At 31.9% G+C, this 22,036-nt stretch overlaps 1 protein-coding gene across 1 annotated transcript; it reads right to left on the bottom strand.

The window, feature by feature from the left end:
• Positions 1-8,896: 8,896 nt before the first annotated feature.
• Positions 8,897-21,671, bottom strand: LOC143056569 (transcription elongation factor A protein 1-like). The gene is made up of 9 exons (XM_076229675.1): positions 21,489-21,671; positions 18,864-18,932; positions 16,197-16,308; positions 15,437-15,679; positions 15,129-15,182; positions 14,506-14,660; positions 12,402-12,548; positions 11,399-11,470; positions 8,897-9,034 (listed from the first exon to the last, which is right to left on the bottom strand). Exons 1-9 carry the CDS (start codon positions 21,555-21,557, stop codon positions 9,026-9,028), a joined length of 930 nt encoding a protein of 309 aa, XP_076085790.1. The 5' UTR covers positions 21,558-21,671; the 3' UTR covers positions 8,897-9,025.
• Positions 21,672-22,036: the final 365 nt, after the last annotated feature.

Here is a 22,036-nt window from a genome sequence, read left to right as displayed (position 1 = left end):
TCTTCAATGTAGCGAGAAATTCCCGCACCCGGAGGCGTCCCTCAGCTGGCCCATAAACAAATATATACTAGTCTAGTGATAATGAACGCCATACTAATTTCCAAATTGTACACAAGAAACTAAAATTAAAATAATACAAGACTAACAAAGGCCAGAGGTTCCTGACTTGGGACAGGCGCAAAAATGCGGCGGGGTTAAACATGTTTGTGAGATCTCAACCCTCCCCCTATACCTCTAACCAATATAGAAAAGTAAACGCATAACAATACGCACATTAAAATTCAGTTCAAGAGAAGTCCGAGTCTGATGTCAGGAGATGTAACCAAAGAAAATAAACAAAATGACAATAATACATAAATAGCAACAGACTACTAGCAGTTAACTGACATGCCAGCTCCAGACTTCAATTAAACTGACTGAAAGATTATGATTTCATCATATGAACATCAGGCACAATCCTTCCCGTTAGGGGTTTAGTATCATACCATCATAACATATATGAGAAGAACATAACCCGTGTCATGCCAACAACTGTTTTTAAAATAAATGTGTTTAGTTCCGATGCAAAGACCTTATCAGTGACTCAATATTAACGCCAAAATATGCAATCTTTAATGACTTGACACCAGTATCGTAATTATATCCCTTCTTAATAAGTCTATTCAAAGGTTTTGTAAGTTTCTGAGGTGAATACTGACACCTTTGTGCTTTATAAAGAATATTTCCATAAAAAATTGGATGTGAAATACCTGAACGTAATAGAAGTCTGCATGTTGAGCTATATTTACGAATGATGTCTTTATACCGATGATAAAATTTAGTAAATGTTTTGACTAGTTTGTGATATCGAAAACCCTGGTGTAATAATTTTTCAGTAATACATAAATTTCTCTCGTTAAAATCTAAAACATTGTTACATACACGAGCGAATCGTACAAGTTGAGATATATAAACACCGTAAGATGGTGACAAGGGAACGTCACCATCTAAAAACGGATAATTAACGATAGGAAATGAAAAATCATCCCTTTTATCATAAATTTTAGTATTCAGCTTTCCATTAGTGATATAGATATCAAGATCGAGAAAAGGGCAGTGGTCATTGTTAGTATTAGCTTTATTTAAAGTAAGTTCAACAGGATAAATTGCATTAATATACATACTGAAGTCGTGATTATTGAGAGCCAAAATATCATCCAAATATCTAAAGTATTATTAAATTTGTTTATCAGATGTTGTTTCGATGGGTATTTGCTTTTTTTTGTCATAAATTGTAACTCATAACAGTACAAAAACAGGTCCGCAATAAGTGGTGCACAGTTAGTCCCCATTGGAATTCCGATAATCTGACGATATACGGAATCCCCAAAGCGAACAAAAATGTTATCTAGTAAAAATTCAAGGGCATATATAGTATCAAAGCATGTCCAATTAACATAGTTTTTTTGTTTATTGCTACTAAAAAATGACCTAAAAGAGTTTGAACATATATATTCACATTTTGATTTTTTGAATGCCCATTTAATTAGGTGTGTGAATTTTTTCTTAATGAGAATGTGAGGCAATGTGGTATACAGGGTAGAAAAATCAAAACTTTGAACAGATTAAAAATCACCAATATAAGCATGCAATTTATCAAGTACTTCCAACGAGTTCTTGACACTCCAAAAGTAATTTATTCCACTATTTTCGAAGGCCTTATTTGAACAATATATTATCAGGTTTTTAATTGTACCAAGTGTGCTGGTAAGAAGAATAGACAATTTAGTAGTTGAACAATGGCTTGAAGACGAAATAAATCTATATTTGTAAGGGGTTTTGTGTAGCTTCGGAAGCCAATACATAGCCAGAGCCCGACCTGGATAGCTGATACAATTGATGTTTATATTTAAGAAAGAGTTTTCGTTGAGCACTTGGATGACTCACCAATATCACGATACTTTTAAGAACATATACAGTGAAGGAAGATCAAGTTCTTTATCAGTGAAGGAAGATCCAGTTCTTTGTCAGTGATTGAAGATCCAGTTCTTTATCAGTGAAAGAAGATCCAGTTCTTTATCAGTGATTGAAATTCTAAAGTAATATAGAACAGACCTGACTTTTCAGGACGTGTCGTTGGAGTATATGTTGAGTTTTCTAGTGAATATTCAATAACTAATTCATTTAACAAGCAGTTAATGTAAAGTGAATTATACAAAAATAATGATTTTCGGACTTAATCTGTATGTTTGTAGGACAGGTTCATAATATTATCTTTGGTTATCGATCGATGTAGCAGGTGTAATAATTGGCCAATTCGATTTTTCTCATTTCTGATTTGTATCAACGACCTGAAATCATCTACCCATTCGGACTGGGTATATATGTCATCTTTTCCGCGTTTAGCCCATTGTCTGGCATAATCCTCGACTAAATCCATTAGTATTTTGAAGTTGCATTTCCAATTGATGACTTTAGGCTTATGATATTTCGGGTCTTTAGATAACACAATATAAAATCTATAAAGAGAAAATGATCAGGTCGCCCGTAATAACGTGACCAACCCGATTACACAGGGAACTAGCATTGGTACAACCAGGAGATTTAGACTTGAATTCGTTCATATTAAGATCCAACAACATTTGTTTGTAATGGAAAAATTAGTTGCATTAGACTTTTGTTTGCAAAAGAAAATTCAAATTTTTTTTTCATCTTTTCCATTGCAAACCGGTCTTAAAAGCCTTGCACTGGCAGTATCCGTATCCAGTATATAGTAGCTGTAAAATTGTTTTGGTTTGAATGAGGGTTTGTAACAGTGGTTGTACAGGAAAATATAAAGTTTTGAAAAGGAGTATTGAATAAAGCTTCACGCGAATGTGTTTGACAAAAAGATACTGATTTGACAGAATATACTTCAATATATTTTATACTCATCTGTTGGCATATTGATGTATCAACTTCCACGTGACAACTTTCCTTTAAAGACCAAATCAACAAGAAATGTATTATCCTATCTATCTACAGGTTGCACTTCTGTAAATATAGATAATCCAATTTCCTATACGAACTCCTTTTACCACTAAAATTGTAACACTTTTACTATGATGTGTTGTAAAAAATATCCCTGATTTGTATCAAACTTGGACAGAAGCTTGTTCATGATCAGAAAGCTCATATGTACTACTATTTTTTGCAAAGGACAAAATATAGTGCTGTGCGTCAGATATTCAACTTTATTTGACCTGAACTTCTAAGAGTTAAACTTATGATAAAACTCTGTACTACAACTCCTTCAATTTGGCCACTATTCTTGTGTATTTATACTGGTAACATTTCAAAGGTATTTACTACAAGATGAAACATAGGAATTCATATCTGGGAGACAGTAGGTGAAAGAAAACAAATATCTATGAATATTTGATATCTTCCTAAAAGAGTAGTGGTTTGTAAAACAGCTGAATTTACAAAAGTGCAACCTTCAGGTAAAACAATGCAAGCAATGTGACAAATTAAAAAAGACATGTGGCACCATTATTAAGGTTTGTAACCAGAAGCCTAGAAATTAACAAAATAAAACTTTGATGGAAGAGAAACTATTGTGAACCATAAAAATGAAGAGAATGGGGACTTTAAAAATCAGCCTGTGGGCTCTGAACTACCACAGTTGGTGTCAAGTCTCAACAAGATTGTAAAATATTGACCAACACCTAATGTCCAATTGACATACTCAACCATTCAAAAAACATGGTATTTCTGATGAGGTTTGTTACACCAATTCATTTTATTAACCTATAACTGATAGTTACTGAGAAACTGATTCACTTACTAAAAGTTAGATTTGACTTAAAAGCATTATTCAACAATGACAATGAATATATAAAAAAGAAGATGTGGTGTGATTGCCAATGAGACAACTATCCACAAAAGACCAAAATAACACAGACATTAACAACTATATGTCACTGTAAGGCCTTCAACAATGAGCAAAGCTCATACCGCATAGTGAGCAATGTAAAACAATTCAAACAAGAAAACTAACAGCCTTATTTCTGTAAAAAGATGAACGAAAAACAAATATGTAACACATAAACAAACGACAACCACTGAATTACAGGCTCCTGACTTGGGACAGGCACATACATAAATAATGTAACCTGGGACAGTGGTATAACAGTACAACATAAGAACAAACTATAATCAAAGCGCTGTAAGCACTGTAGGCAGTTAACCAAAAAACAAAGCAAACATAATTATGAAAACTGTGGTAATGTTGCTTCAACTTTTTTTTTAAAGATTAAAAAGAACAAACATTCATATATAATTGTACATTTATGTTCATTTAATGAATTAAACATTAAGGCAAATAATTCATATTTTATCAAGGTTTTCAATAGCAACGCACATGACCACAAATGGTCATGAGTCTTTAATGAGTCAGCAGTGGTACAAATTTGCAATGATTGCAGTTCTTCTACTTGATCATAATTTTTCGTATTAGTTGACTTTAGTAAAAGCTTGTAAAAGTATGAATGGACTTGCTTCCCTGGAAACAAAAACTGAGTTTGTGTTGTACAGTACAAAAGTTATGAGACACAAATCAGACAAATGTTTACTACTACAGGGATCAATGATGAGGTCTGACTGATAAATGTAAATGACTCCCACCTTCACCCCAAGTCCATGATGTCTTAAAGTTTGTAATAAAATGACAGGTGTTAGGGTCTAGCAAAGTGATATGCATATGTGTCACCTATGAGATTGACCTTGTATTTCATTCAATCTTTTTTGAAATTACAAGCAGGAATGAATATGGTTTAGGCGTTGGTATGTATCTCAATCTTTTACAACTTCTCAAAACACACACAAGAGGGTGTGGGGTGACCCTAGGGACTACCCCTAATTTTCATTTGATTTTTTATATTGTCCCATACATGAATATATATAGTTTATTGGTGGGGATCTCGAACGTTATCAAGTTTTCAAACAGGAGGGGGTGGGGGATCCCAGTGACTTCCCCTTTATTTAATTTGATTTGTTATATTGTCCAATACTTGAATATATATGGTTGAAGAGTGGGGATCTCATCTGTTTCTAAGTTATCAAACAGGAGTGGGTAGGGTCACCCTAAGGACTCTCCCTATATTTCATTTGATTAGTTCTCATACATGAATATATATGGTTTAATTTAAAGGTGGGGATCTCGACTGTTTCCAATTTCTCAATCAGGTGACTGTAGGGACTCCCCCTATATTTCATTTAATTTAGAGTTGTTGATCCCAACTGTTTCAAAGTTCTTAAACATGAGGGGTAGGGTGACCACAGGGACTTCCCCTATATTTCATTTTGGTCTGTTATGGATAGTTGTCTCATTGGCAATCATACCACATCTTTTTTTTATATAAGAAACTTCCAGCTATTTTAACTGACCTATCAAAACTGAGAAGAAAAAAATACCCCTTGAAATTGCAGTAATATGTTTAACTTAAAAAACATTTAACATGCATAACCAACATTTATCACTGATAAAAAAAAATAAACTGTTAGATAAACTGTTACCACTGTCACATTGTATTTGATTTTGACATTAAAATTGATGTACAAAATATTTTCTGCTTTTTCTTTCTTTTATATATATGTCTGACACTACTTTGTTATAGTAGTCTCAGCATATATCTTTTGGTTTTCAATTCTAGTGTTTATATTTATTCATCATGCATAGATTTATTTTGTCACCTGTCTGGATTTTCTAGTTTAAAATAGCCAAAACCCGCGATTACCCTTATCCGCTTCCGGAATCGGATCCGATATTGTAATCTCGCGGCAGCCATTTTATTTTCAATGTTGTTTTTGACAGAGAGTGAGATACGATTTTACTCGGATTTACACATTATTAATCAGAGATTTTCTGTATAAAGCTAGCGGTTGAACAAATTGAACATCGCTCTCATGAATGGTAAAGATAAAAAAAAGTTTGAGATCGTTTATTGATCTTTATTAGGAAACTTTGATAAAAATGTTTGCAAAGTTATTTTTTTATTTTCTTTCAAGGTCCGTCGGGCGTAGCTAGTAACCAAGTAGAAAGTCTGACTGCAAAATTGGAAGGTCGCAGACCTCGGACCATCGCTAATTTGAAACCTTGCGTCCAAATTGAAAAGATACGAAATTTTCGTTTTCTAATTCAAAATTGCCGCCAACAACGTGATCAGTTGAACTTATATAATAGACTACTGACGTATCATACATACGTAGTTGACTACGTATTGACGACAAACAATATTCCTACGACTTTTGCAATTAGGGAAATCTTAACTACTTGTCTTCAGAGATTTTCGGCGATTAAATATTTCATACATTTGTTCTTTGACATCTTAGCCAAAAGCTCAGGGGATAATAAACTACATAAGGATTTCTAATGTGCTCTACTTCCTATGTGCAACTTTAAAACTTTTGGGAAAATCGACGATCATTTAAGGTTTTTCTGGTCATATTTTTTGTAATCCAGAATGAAAAGTATGAAAAAACTGTCCAATAAGTTATAAATAATACAGTAGCCAGCAAGATGATAACAATGGCACATATTTCAGCATTTATTGGGTAGCACACAAATCCAGGGTGCTCGCATAAGGCAGCTTAACTGCCTAAAAATCAGTTGAAAAAGACTTAACTCATCAGATGGACAAAAATACAGTAGAGTCCATTTCACCTGCCATATTCTAGATGGAAACATTAGACAACAGGCAATCTTTATGCAAAATATAACTTCAAAGCTTTTCTTCCTCTTGAAATAAAAGCCTTTTATCAAAATATAAAACTGTTCCAGCTGCTGGATTGTCATAAATGTCTTGCCTGTTGTGACTTTCATCACAGGCAAGACAAAAATATACTTTGTTAACAATTTTTCAAAGAAAATAGGCATTTTATGGTCAATTATCAATTCTGCAAAAAGATTTCAAGTGTGTATTTATTCAAATATACTAATGATAGCTTACCCACCGTTGTATTTTAATGTTGTGTCGTTGTTCTCTTATATTAAAGCGTTTTCCTCAGTTTTAGTTTGTAACCCAGATTTTATTTTTTTCTATTGATTTATGAGTTTCGAACAGCAGTATACTACTGTTGCCTTTATTTACACTTATTGCAGTGGATAAAAAAATGTCAATGCATTTATTTTACCATTCAGTTAGATGCCATATATATAACACAACTTTTGTCTGCATAACAAGACTTTAGCCGTCAGAAATGATCTTTATTGATTTATGTGATCAGTCTTAAGTTGATCCCATGAAAATACAAGGCAGATAAATCCTGTTTTAAAGAAAGACTGAAGATAAAATTAAACAAGTTTATTTACATTTAACACATAGCAGCAACACTTTACTATACAGTAAGAATGAAACATTCATGAAATAATACCTAGGGTAGGCTGGTATTGTAAGTTTATTTTTTTTAAAGCTGCCATAAAACTGTTCCAATTTCAATTAGTGAAAAACATAAGATATTTTTTATATGATAATGTCATGAACTATTAATAGCTTCACTAAAGAAAGATCTGAACTTAGTTTCCTCTCCTCTAACTATATATAGCTGATATATATATAAAAGTCATAAGTATTGATGTATTCAATATTTTCACAAATCGGCATATTTATTGTTGGCATTAGTTTAAAGGAACACACTTTATAATACCAAACTTTGGAAAAAAAATTATAAAACCTTACATATTTCTAAAAATAACTAATGAAACCTACTAAAGTAAAAAAAAAGTGATTTCTAGAAAAAGATTGACTACCCAGGAAAGTTCATAAAACATTTAGAATTCTTTTTCACAAAATGAAACAAACACAAAAATATGAAATGTTATGTAATTTTATACAAAAATGGTGTGAAATAATAGATGAACATATAGGAATTCTACTGATTACAGGTTATAAATCAAAAAATAAATCTGACATGATTCTTAATAATCCTAAAATACCCACTGTTTGTGTTGATAATAACAACCATTATATAATATGCACTTAATTTCCATTTCTTTTTCTACTAAAAATATTTCTTAAAAATATTCAGGTTTAATACTAATCTAGTTTATCATTCCTTGAGATGAAGTTAAAGCTCCAAATGCTTCATGGTGTAAAATTCAAAGTTATATAAAATATCTAACAAAATATGTCAAAACTCTATAAGAAATCAAATCACATGATTGCTTTCCACTGTTTTCACTATCATTAACAAGAACTCTTTGTATATACACACACAATATTTATCATAAACTTAAATATTCTGACAAAGGACACCTTTAGGCCTTATGAAATTAAAAGGTTCTCAGACAGGTTTCTTGGAACAATTGTGAAAGAAAATATGTTCTTGTCTTATTCAATCAGTTGCCACTCATTTACGGTGACTGATTCATATAATTTGTTTACTTTTAACTGTTTCTGACTCTCATTTTCTAACTCGTGCCCAACATATTTAAGTCTCTGAACTAGACTGCATTGGAAAGTAATTTTCATCTGATTATTCTTTTCATCATTTGTGGAAATATATCATTCAGACATGTTCTGATTAGTTTTTGTATCAGTTTTAAACCACACCTCTCATGATTAAATGCCAATAAACCCTGCTGCTTTCGAAAAAAGGCATGCACATAAAATAAAATTACTACCAATAGTAAGAAGAGAGTTAATTCAAGCTTCAAAATCAGAAGGAATTTCAACAAGCTGTTTATTTTCGTTTTTATCATAAAAAAAGTTAACAGATTTATTTTTTTCTGGTGTCTGAAAACCAAATAATTTCACTTACAAGTTCTTTATAATTGTAATTCATTTATCACTGAAACAGTGTAACCATTACCGTCTAATTATTTACAATTTTTCCAGCAGAACTATTTATACAGTATAACTTATGTTTAATTGTAGTTATTTGGCCATGCCCTAATTTTTATGTACAAGTTAAAGGTAATGTACATTTCTTGATAGCAATTCATTGATCCATTTTTGGTTGTCCATGGAACAACTCTCTGTGTTTCTTTCCCAGCTTATACCTTTCCTCAGCAAAACTAAAATACAAAATTATGACATATGTATATATAAATCTTGTATCAAAGAAATCAAAAGAGAAAAGTATCATGTGAAAGACTTCTTTAACAACTACACAATGACTTTGACTTGTAAAAATGTGAATGCACTGTAGTGTGATGATAGATCAAAATGTAATAATTTTGATTTCGAGGCCTAACTAATAGTGACTTTATGATGTTTATTTCTTTTCTGATAAAAAATTAAACCAACTGCAATGTTACAGGGGATTCCAGAATCCTAAATTGATGAATAGCATATCTTTATTGACTACAGTCTGCTAGAACTTTAAAAGTGTTCAAATAACTTCCCTTTTGTATTGCTCACTATTTAAGAAAAATCCATGTGAAATAACATTCTGATCAAAAAGTTACAAAAAGTACATTAAATGTGCAGGAAAAATGAAGCTGAAATGTGAGCTATTGATTCCCTACTATAAGTATTTGTCGAACAGGAGGTTGATAAGCAACATGTGAAAACGCATACATGGTATGGCATGGCAATACAAAGCTTTCTTCTATATTTCAGGAAGTTGATGAGCAATGAATGTAAAAAAACAAATCCCACAGTATAGGATGATCAACTGAGATAGATACCAAATTTCAGGAAGCTCTGATCAATGAAACTAGAGGCTCTCAAGAGCCTGTGTCGCTCACCTTGGTCTATGTGCATATTAAACAATGGACACAGATAAATTCATGACAAAATTGTGTTTTGGTGATGTGTTTGTAGATCTTACTTTACTGAACATTCTTGTTGCTACAAGTATCTCTATCTATAATGAACTTGGCACAGTAACTGCAGTGGAAAATATGTTGTAAAAATTTACAAAAATTTACAAAAATTTATGAAAATTGTTAAAATTGACTATAAAGGGTAATAACTCCTTAAGGGGTCAATTGACAATTTTGGTCATGTTGACTTATTTATAGATCTTACTTTGCTGAAAATAACAGCTGATTACAGTTTATCTCTATTTTTTTTAAATATTCAAGATAACCAAAATCTGCAAAATTCCCTTAAAATTACTAATTCGGGGACAGCAACCCAACAACGGGTTGTTCAATTTGTCTGAAAATTTCAGGGCAGATACATGATACCTGATTAACAATTTAACCCCGCGTCAGATTTGCTATAAATGCTTTGGTTTCAGAGATATAAGCAAAAATCTACATTTTACCCCAATGATAATTATGGCCAAGTTTGGTTAAATTTGGCCCAGTAGTTTCAGAGAAGATTTTTTTAAAAGATTACCAAAATTTTAGAAAAATTGACTATAAAGGGCAATAACTCCTTTAGGGGTCAGCTGATAATTTTGGTCATGCCGACTTATTTGTAGATCTTACTTTGCTGAACATTATTGCAGTTTACAGTTTATCTCTATCTATAATAATATTCAAGATAATAATCGTAAACGGCAAAATTTCCTTAAAATTACTAATTTGGGGGCAGCTACCCAACAACGGGTTGTCTGATTTGTCTGAAATTTAGAGGGCAGACAGATCTTGACCTTATAAACAATTTAACAAACCCTGTCAGATTTGCTCTAAATGCTTTGGTTTCAGAGATATAAGCCAAAATCTACATTTTACCCCCTATGTTCTATTTTTAGCCATGGCAGCCATCTTGGTTGGTTGGCCCGGTCATCTAACACATTTTTTAAACTAGATACCCCAATGATGATTGTGGCTAATTTTGGTTAAAATTTGGGCCAGTAGTTTCAGAGGAGAAGATTTTTGTAAAAGTTAACAACGATGGACAACGGACGCCAAGTGATGAGAAAAGCTCACTTGGCCTGAGCTAAAAATTGATAAAACTTTCAAGAGATTGACAGACAGATAGACAGAGACGGGTAAATATAGATTCTACGACTGCATGGAGTGTAATACGATATTTATCCACTCAAGACAGTTAAATTTTCAAATTTAAAACGCGAGGCTTGCCCGAGCGTTTTGAATATTTAAAATTTAACTGTTGAGAGTGGATAAATATCGTATTACACGAGATTTGGTGGTGGAATCTGTTTCTCTAATGATTTTCTAACATTATGCACACAAACTCCAATGATCTGCAAAAAGATGTGTTCTTTCTATGTGACGTCATCAGACATGGTCGCCTTTTTTCATGCCATCACAATAGGAAATTCAGAGGAAAGCAACAAAATTCAATGTCATAATCGTATTTTAACCAATGAAGTACTGAGATCAAACGAACCACACATTGATTAAATTTTTTTTATACAATGGGTGCAGAAAGGGATAAATTGACGAAGAATTAGAGAAACCATTATATCTCTCCATTGGAGCAAGGGTATAATGAAGTTTATTTGGTGTTGTATCTATTACCTTCCATCTGTTACCACATTCCATGCAGAACACAAATGTTGTCATAGGTTCATCAGCACTTCTTGTCTGCATCTGAAAGACAGATGACAATAACATCTAGTTAATGTTTCAAAATAACCCTATCATCTGACAAATAAAATATACACTGTTATCTGCTCTTTGGTCCGGTTGTTATCTCTTTGACACATTCCCCATTTCCATTCTCAATTTTGATTAAGATGAAAAGATTCTTCAGTAAACCCTCTCATTGAAGATTGTTATGTCTTATATAATGAGAAGTGTAAATTTTGACATATTTTGTTTAAATGGCACCACAGTAAAGGCTGATAGGCATAGAATTAGCCAAAGTTATAAAAGTTAGCATATCTTAAGTTGAATGCATAAATTTATCTATAATGGGAAACTGCAGAAATTTATTTACAGAAGAAAATTGATAAATTTGAATGGCCCATCTGGAAAAAATAAAAGGCAATGAAATGATTAGTCTTGGCAATCCTTATAATGTTATGCATACATTTTATACTCCATAAACAATGAAAAAATAACTATTCTTCTTATCCAAATAAATACAGTCAACATTTTGTTTACTTTTGTAACACTGATCAAAAGTTATTTTCAAACTACTTATGTATTGTTACATAATTACCAGTAAAAAGGTTTTAATTTAAACGAGAACTGCCTGCAGAGCAGGATAAAGTCCACCTACTTTCACTTTTCATTAGTCCCAAATAGGTATTTTATTTTATCAATTTTTTAAATTATGTTAGGCATGTTAATGTAGATTTCAATTTTAATGTTTTTATTATTTCTAATAGTAACAAATATTCCTATGTGAAATGGCCAAATTTCTGATCTTTTAACAAAATAGAATGAGCTATATTTATTTATTTTACACAAAACTGATGTAAGCTTCTCTTCTCAATGTAAAGTTATATTCAAGAAAAGATATCATATGACAACCATGCTTTATTTGTTTTAATTGTCCCTAGGTTGAATACCATACCTGACTATATGTACACTTATTTTTTCCACATTTTCCACATTTAAACAAATCTGTCGTTGTCCCTTCTGTTTTTGCCATCTGATGATCATCTATAGATTCTTTTGTGTATTTGGCTCTTAACTCTTTCATCTTATCGCAGGCCATATCCTGCAGTGATAAAAACAAACACTATATGTCTGCAGACAAAACTTGTTTACTTCCTATACACTTGTAATAATTTCTATATTATTATGCAAATTTTACTTATTAGGCTTACCTTAAAAGCATCGATCAACTGAGTTCTAAATAGTTTATTTTCTGATTTTTTATGATAATAATATCAATAAGTTTTAACTTCAAACAACATTAAAGCAGTCATGGGAATTATAACAGCAAGATATGTTCCCTTCAGTCATGGGATTTTATTAAATAAGTGTTGTCTGCTTCAGTCATGGGAATTATAAAAGTAATGCATGTTCCCTTAAAGGGGCACTAGCTGTCAAATTCATGTTCATCTATTTTCCAAACTATCAAAAGTCTAAAACAAACAATTTGCAGGACATGGTCTCAATAACATTTAGATTCGATTCGTGTATATTTTAGTGTAGATGCCATCTAATTAACTATTGAGTTGACCTTTTATGACCATATAAGCGATGTAAACATAAACATAGATATAAATAGATTAAGCAACTCGTACAATTGGATTTTTATAGGTCTGTTAAATTTTGTATCATAGATTAAAAATATATGTTTATCATCGTTTTTGTCGAGCCTGCAACTTTTGTTGCAGAAAGCTCGACATAGGGATAGTGATCCGGCGGAGGCGGCGGCGGCGGTGTTAGCTTACTTCTTAAAAGCTTTATATTTTATTTATTATTTCATGGTTCAGTGGTCAAAGTTAAGTTTTTGAGTTTTGGTCTTTTTATCTAATACTATATGCCATAGGTCATCGATATTTGGTGTATGGAAATATTTTATGATCTTTATGTCAGTCGCGCAGGTTTTATTTGACCGTGACTTCATTTTCACGGTTCATTGCACAGTTTTAAGTTTTTGTGTTTTGGTGTATTTTTCTTAAACTATAAGTAATAGGTCAACTATATATGTTGTATAGAAGCATTGTTAGCTGTACATGTCTGCCTGGCATGGTTCATCTGACCTTGACCTCATTTTCAAGGTTCATTGGTCTTTGTTTAGTTATCTTGGTTAATGTTAAGTTTATGTGACAGTTGTATTCAAGCTTAGCTTTATACTTAGGACTATCAACATAATATCAATGATTAGTATAGAAGGCGAGACATTTCAGCGTGTGCACTCTTGTTACCTTATAAGAATGATTTTTTTGTGGATAGAATCAGTCAATCAAATGATTTACCTTTGTTTCACTTTCAATGTTGACGAAATTCTTTTCCTTTAAATAACTGTACACATACAATGCATGCGTTATTCTATCTCTTTCTTAGGGATTAAACTGGAGTTCACATGAATACGGATTTATTGAGGTCGAATCATTCACTTGCAAGTGAATAATTCATTATCAATGTTTCTTATCTTAATTTGACAAAATTGAACCATTTTAGCAGCTAAAAGCGAATTATAATTTCACTTCTTCTCTTTCATTGATGATTGAACAAAAAAAATCATACTTTAGACTTTTAATTTATCTCGTAGGTAGTGCCCCTTTAAGTCATGGGAATTTTAAAAAAAGAAATGCCCCCATCACTCATAGGAGTTATAAATGTAACTGGAGAGCATAGTTTTTATCAGAAAATCACATTGTTTCCTCCAGGACTTGAACCTGGGACCTCTGTGTTACAACACAGGGTTCTAACTAATTCATATGTACCATGATAGATAAAAATTCAAACTTTACAACTGAACATTTTGAAACCTAAGGTAACCCTAAAAATTAGATATATTCAATACTTTATATGTTGCACATGTTCTGTATCTCAGCAGTTGGAGCCAGTTATTGCTCAAATTCAGTAGCAGAAGGTAAACTGCTAGTGTGAACATTGTCCATTAACTTATTCTTAGAATAGAAATCATCCTAAATAATTGTATCAGACATTTGTAAGCAGTAAAATCCTAATGTTATTTTAAGTCTTTCAATTTAGCTTACCTCTGTTGGCATGCTGGCTATTCTTTCAGTAGAAACTAAACCACACAGCACATTTTCTCTTAGTTTGGGATTTCTAACATCTTTCAAGTTAGCTATTCTACTTCTAACCCGTGCCTTATATTTGCTATCTGTATTGTTAAATTCTTGAAAAATGTCTAAATACAGTTAAGGAAAAAAGTCATAATACATAATCTGTGTGCTTTTTTTGTTTGTTTTTTGTTTGTTATGATTTGAGGTTATTGTCTCATAGAAACATGCCCCCTTTCTTAATTTTCCTTAGTTCGTATGTATTGTGATAGATAAGTTTTTAGTAAAATGTTACAACTGAACATTAAGAAACCTACAGGACCCCTAAAAAGTAGATAAATTCCATATTTTTGATGTAGTACATGTACTGTATATCAGCTGTTGCAGCCAGTTATTGCTCAAATTCAGTAGGAGTAAGAAAACTGGTAGTGTAAAGGTTGACCATGAACGTAATCTTAGAATAGAAATCAACCTGGATAATTGTATCAGACATTTGTTAGAAGTAAAGGTCTGAATGCAATTGTTACCAATATTGAGCATTCATGATATATGTTAAAGCCTGTACATATATATTATATGACTGAATAAAAGGATACATTCCTCAACATGGGCAGCAAGATCGTCAGGACTTGATGAAGAAACAACATTACCTACAATAAAATAGGGTTGTTCAAAAGATATAAATGGCATGTATAAAATATAAAATAAAAAAAGCTTACTTTGCAATTGGAAAATATAAAACATGTATGTTATAGAATATATCCATTATTTGAAACAATATCTTCACAATCACTAAAGTAAAATAAATATTAATAAAATGTAGTCAAATAGTACTTTGAAGATTGATAGTTTGCACCCTATAAAAGTATTTACAGAAGTAACATATATATATAAAGTAACTTACATTCTATTTTTAATGCATTAGCTAATAATTCTCTACATTTTATTCGTACAGGATCATGTGTAGAGGGCGCTGTGATATCTACAGGCGTTGTTGGTTCTTTTGTCTCCTGCTTTTCCTCAGACTTTTCTTCAGAATTATCAACAGATTCCTGTGATTCTAACATTTCTGAATCTTGTGAATTTTCAGGAGAATTTGATGTTGATTTTTTGGTTTCCCCATTTTTATTATTTGACTGGGTATTTTCTTAAATAAAAATTAGAAAATGGTATTATTCAAACATGTGAAAACTATCAACAATTTCAAATATAAAAAAAAATTATAAAGTTATATTTCTCGTCATTTCACAAACAAACACTTAACAGAAATTTGTATATATGTAAACAATTCTAGTCCTCAGTGAAGATTGCATGGCCAAATTAAGTTATGAGCAAAATTTGCTTCAAGTCCAACTGAACAAAAATTAAAATGGCTATGACATTAACTTGCTGTAGGAAGGTGTTTCAGAAAAAAACTTAAAATAGCCATTCAGGTTAAAAGCATGGTTGTAACCATTTTTGTCTTTAACAGAAGTGAACTGACTTCAATTCTTATTTATTGTTCTTGAATAATGTTTTTACTTCACCTGGCCCAAGGCAGCAACTACAGGTTCATGACTTGGGACAGACACATAATGAATGTGGCAGGGTTAAACATGTTTGAGAGCACTCAACCTTCCAACAATTTTAAAATGAATACATTATACTAGTCTTTATTTCCATACCTGCTGGTAAGAGTTTTTTCCAACTCTTAATCAGACTTTTAGCCAGGGATATAACTTCATCATTTCTTGATCCTTTCCTAAAATTATTTACTGTCATCCCAATTCTGGTTTTCTAAAATAAAAGTCACCAAATAAAATGTTTTATATTCATGTTTTATTAAATATATTAACAGATATGCTATACTCTTTAAATAATTATCAATGAATTTTATTTTTATTTTCAAAAATATTCAATTTAATTTTAAAAATGTATTACAACTGGCATAGTAAGGGTGAACAGTTGTCTTGAATTGCTTACATCCACTTCATTTGAACTTTGGTGGATAGTTGTCTCATTGCCATATCTGCTTATTCTTATATAGTGTGTGGTACAGACAAAATTTTATAAAGCAGACATAATGTTCAAGTAACAATTGTACAAACACACAATCAAAATTTACACTAAAGGGCAAAAATTGGTTTCATTTTACAATCAAATATAGAAAACGATTAATCAAAGGAAACTATCTTGATTTAGACTTATCTTCCATTGTTTACATTGGAGTTACACTAGATTCTAAAAAATCATACATCATATACAACTTATGTTAGTTTTAGTACAGTTATACACCTACATATATATATCATCTTATAACTTTAATATATGAGTATATATTAATTAACTGCTTGCCATGGGCAAGGATCTACAGCATGTTCACCTCACTGCACTCTGAAGTTTATACTCCAAAAGGAAGAGATGAAACATGGAAGATCTAGCCATCTGGCCAGTGACAATACAGTTTCAGTTGAATTTAATTGAATCTTTATCCAAAACACAATGATGTTATTACTGAAATAAAAACTTTCTTCAAGGTGATCTCCAGCTTTTTAAAATGCAAAATTTCTTGCCAAACATTTTCTACAATAGGTAATTGGCGACTTTTTCTTAGCTTACTAAAGAAATCATAAATCACAGATTGTGTTTCCCTGTGAATGCATGTTTGTTCCTCATAACCTAAGTTCTATTTGAAACTCTGTTATAAACTATGCAATTATATTCTGTTCCTGTTTGAATATATGTAACAATCCAAAATGTGTCCTTTCCTCCAAACGTGTCTAATACCCCCAAACATGTCCGTAATATTAAATGTTGCCCAAAAGTTTTTCGATTTCATAACACCCAAATGTGTCCGATAATTGTTATTCGCCAAAATGTGTCCACTATTAAAGGCCAGGCCTCTCGGTCATAAAACTTTACTGAGTACTCCGAGTACAAAATAAGTGCTCGAAACACAAAATCCAGTGACTGGTTGATTCTTGAGTCTGAGTACAAAAAACGTGCTCGAAAGTTTTATGACCGCAAGGCCAGAACATCACATCTTTTAGCGCTAATACATGTACTATATGAAATCAATATCGTTTACGGCAATTATACGATGGGGGGCACAGTTGATTAAGTGGTCATTTGTTAGCATTAGTTTGTTCAATGCGGGTTGTTAATGATTAGTATTAAAAAATATTGCAAATTTAACATATGAATTGACTTTTGACTGAAAATGATTATTGTCCAGTTGCAAGTATTTTAGAGCAAACATACATATGATTCTTATACTGTTGATGTTAATGATATTGTAAAAAGCTCTGAAACTGGTTATCAGTTTTTTTTTTTTTTACATATTCTAGGTTTTGAGCATCACTAACGACACACAAACAAGAGACATAACATCCAGTGCCAAATATTTCATGACTTATTTGAACGACATCATGTTATCAATAAATCACTGTACAGGTTTTATTATCATATCAGGAGTTTTATTATTGCACCTAAATTTTTACAGTATTTCGGGATAAACACTAGTTTGGACTTTAATCTAAAAACAAATGTAAGAGCGAGTAAAGACTGATTTTTTTATGATTTCAGTAAGAAACTGCTCCAATCTTCGTTATGTAATAGATCTCGTTTTATATAAAAGTTGCAGAAATTTAAAAAAAAAATGTTGCCTTCCAAAATACAACTAATATCACCATGAAACAATGTGTTTTAAAATGCACAGAGAAAGGTACATTCTCCCTACACGAGGTATCTAATTTAATATCTACAATTTAACTGAGTATGACTGCTTACATTTATATCAAACATAGCAAAACTTACGCCCTCATTTTACCAAGGTTATACTGCCACTTAAAAAAAGTCATTTATATTGACTAATTTTAAATGAAATAGTAAAATGAGTATATGCTAATAAAAAAGGCAGTAACCAGACAAATCTATGTTCTTATGATATGGACCAGAATGATAGTTCCAGTAAAAGAAAAAAAAATAACCTTGACATGGACACGTTTGGGCGTTTACACAAATGACTAGCTTTTGCGCCCTTTTACCAGTACACATGTTTTGCAGTTCAGTGATGTCGATTTGGATACGTTTGGGGGAATTGGACACTTTTGAGGGGAAGGACACATTTCTGAGTGTTACATATATATATTCTGTACTCTTTACTCTATCAGGAACAAAGTAATACTTCTTCCAGTGGAAATTTTATTCCAGAACATTTTTTTCTATCTGGAACTTTTATGATAGATGAACTTCTGAGATAGGAAATCATCACAATTAAAATAAGTTCTGAGGAGGTAAATTTATAAAAGTTTGTGTATTTATATTTTTAAAGTATGCCTTAAAAAACAAACCTGTAACACATTTAAATTCAGTTTCTTTTCCTGTAATGATTTCAGTAAGTCTAAAGAACTGGAGTGTTCCTGAAATAGAGAAAAAAAAATCCGTTAAAAACTAAAGGCTTAACCTTTCAAAATTTGTTTTTTACAAATCATAGTCAGGTTGAACCAAAATGTGTGTTTTGGTTCTCCTCCCATAAAAAATTGTGTAATAACCTGTAGATTGAACCTTTTTAGTTTTACTCAATTTCAGGCATGGTTTTCATATGACAGCACCACCCAACAAAATAAATACAATTGTTTTACACCATAATGTTTACTTTGTTGGGTGCTATGATTATGTAATTACCATCTGAAATTTGTAAAAATTCATAATTATCCAAATGAATTAAGTTATATCATGTATATTAACAGTCAGTAGGTGTCTAGTATGCCTGAATGTGCTCACATCTCATTGCTGTCTAGCGGCTGTTAAAATATGAATTCATTCTGTTGAGCAGTTCACTAGTTTCTGAAAAAAAGTGTGCCAAAAATAATTGTTTTCATTTAAGATGTTGAAAATTTTGTAGCATTTATAAGCAAACCAGAAGTAGGCTTAACACATATCCAAAAAGCACTCTGAACTTACAACTCGTCATTGTCAAGCTGCTGACCCAAAATGAGGTCATCAACAGGCTGCATGATGATATGCCCGGAGACCAGGAATACTAATGCACAACAGATCATACAGATCATCTGTATAAAATAGTTGCTAAGGGAAGGATTAAACAAATTTGTCAGTTTAATTAAGTAAATTTCTTTAACTCCGATATTATTTCATGGGGAGTTTGAACACATCCCCTCCCCCTTATAAAAAGGATTTCCATTTTACAACTTATTTTGGAAAACTTAAAAAAAAACATAATATTTCAATACGTCTTCTAATATGAACTATATGACTAGCCGAATCCGGGTCCGTTCGCGCCCATTCACGTTCGCACCCACTCATGTTCGCCCCTTTCACTTTCGCACCCTACATGTTCGCACCCAAAGTCCGTTCGCACCCTACATGTTCGCGCCCAATTTCAACTTTGTAATCAAGTAGTATTCTTATAAATATTATTGTTTTCATTGTCTCAAAATAAAGTGATACAGCATTTTTTTGTGTTGAATAAATCTTAATCATGTTTTGGATAGTGTATTGTTAAAAAAAAAATATTCCTTTCAAAATAAAGTGGGATTCTGTCAACGTTTTATTTTGTGTTGAATAACTCTTTATCATGTTTTGGTTAGTGTATTACTATAACTTTGTTTCATTGACTTGTTTCAAAATGAAGTGAGATTCTGACTACGTTTTTTTTTTTTGAGTCTTGAATAAATTTTATCATGTTTTGGTTATAATAGTGTATTGCTATATTTTATTGTTTCATTGTTTCAGATCAAAGGGACCAAGCTGTTAAAAACAATTATCTTTTGTGTTTTTCATTTATAATCTTCAATCTTTTACTCATACCAAGCTATAAATACATTCAGTATTTACACGAAAGCAATTAAAAACAACAATGATGATTTTCCAATTATTCAACTGGAATTTGAATTAAAATTGGGCGCAAACGTGTAGAGTGCGAACGGACCTTGGGTGCGAAGTGCGAACGTGTAGGGTGCGAAAGTATATTGGGCGCGAACGGACCTGATACCTGACTAGCCAGAATCTGTATTATATGAAAGCCATTTCAAAATTATTGTGAAGTTTCTTTTTCTTCCTTTATTTTCCTTTTTTTAATCTTTTTTTTACCAAGGTTGCTACTTTTGCGTCCTTGATGAGCTATGTCACTGGTATCTGTCTAGTTATATTGCTACTACATTCTTACATGCATTGTTTTAATACTTTAGTTTTTATCTGTAGACTGCATTTCAAGATAAAAATAACTAATATAAGCACAAAGTTGTATCTTCACTGTGTTATTTTATATTAAAAAGATGTAGTATAATCAATATGATTGCCAATGAGACAACTCTTCACAAGAGACCAAATGACATAGAATTTAAAAACTTAAGGTCAATGTATGGCCTTCAACAATATGCAAATCCCACCCCCCATATATAGTCACCTATATTTTGCATTTATTAACTAATAATGAGCCCTAGACGTCTAAGATAATTTTTATTCACTTTTATTTTTAATTTGTGAATTATCAATGCTTGAGTTACTTATATATTTACTTAAAAAGCTCTAAACAGAGGCGGATTTAGAGGGGGGGGCCCAGGGGGCCCGGGCCCCCCCTTTTTGGGAAAAAATTTGGTTGCTTATATAGGGAATCACTGAAGCGTGACTGGAGCGGGCCCCCTCTTAGGTCAGTCAGTGGGCCCCCACTTATTAAAATTTCTGGATCCGCCACTGCTAAATGACTAGATTTTAATTCAATTTAAGAGGTAGACGAGTTTTTATTTCGATTTTGAGTGTGTGTGTGATGACAAATGTTGATTCCCTTCGCCTTCATAATAATAAAATATTTTACATCTTAACAAAGAAATGTTTATTATTCTATTTTTTAGTGTATAATTTATAAGATACGGACATGACATCGCTTACGCGAGGACGACAAAAATAGAGAAAAAAAAAACGCGAAGCGAAAGTGTAACGGAGTATTCGACACTTACCACTGTTTCGCTCGTAATCATTTTCTCGAGCTTCTTCCCTATTTTTAATACTTCATCTTCTAGACTCATGTTGTAATTTGTTTGTTTATGGGTTGGCAACAATTGCAAGTTTATTAATTTGGACAAGTATTGGGATTTTTGTTTTCTTGGGATGCGGCTTAACCGGAAGTTGAATTATATATGCTTGAAAATGGCGGTCAATGACGAAGTAGCTAGAAGACAGATGGTCAAACCCGAACATTAGATTAACCCTGTTATAATTTTTACAAACATAGTCAATATAGTGTGGCCTAGGGTGTTCGAATTAAAAATTTTAATGTGAGGTTATGTCAAAAATTACACTTACATTTGAGTGGGTATTTTTTTTGTTTAAGATTGACCTCGGACATAAAAGAGACTGCAGAGGCGAAATATATTTCTAAATGTGAAAAATTAAATTTCTTTTGTAAGACTAAAAAAAAGGGAAAAAGTCCCCGTACATTGATATATGTAAATTCAAAACTGACAGATCACTTTTCAGTTAATTTAAACTCAGTGCACATTTCCTA

The sequence above is a fragment of the Mytilus galloprovincialis genome, chromosome 1, assembly GCF_965363235.1.
Source record: "Mytilus galloprovincialis chromosome 1, xbMytGall1.hap1.1, whole genome shotgun sequence".
NCBI classification, from domain to species: Eukaryota; Metazoa; Mollusca; class Bivalvia; order Mytilida; family Mytilidae; genus Mytilus; species Mytilus galloprovincialis.
This window is presented reverse-complemented; position numbering and strand designations above follow the sequence as displayed.

Coding starts and splice junctions, on each gene's coding strand:
- LOC143056569 (XM_076229675.1), bottom strand. CDS start 21,557: ATGAGTCTAGAAGATGAAGTATTAAAAATAGGGAAGAAGCTCGAGAAA. Junction 18,933..21,488: donor TGATTACGAGCGAAACAGTG/GTAAGTGTCGAA, acceptor TCTCTATTTCAG/GAACACTCCAGTTCTTTAGA. Junction 14,661..15,128: donor TGCTGCCCATGTTGAGGAAT/GTATCCTTTTAT, acceptor AACTGTATTTAG/ACATTTTTCAAGAATTTAAC.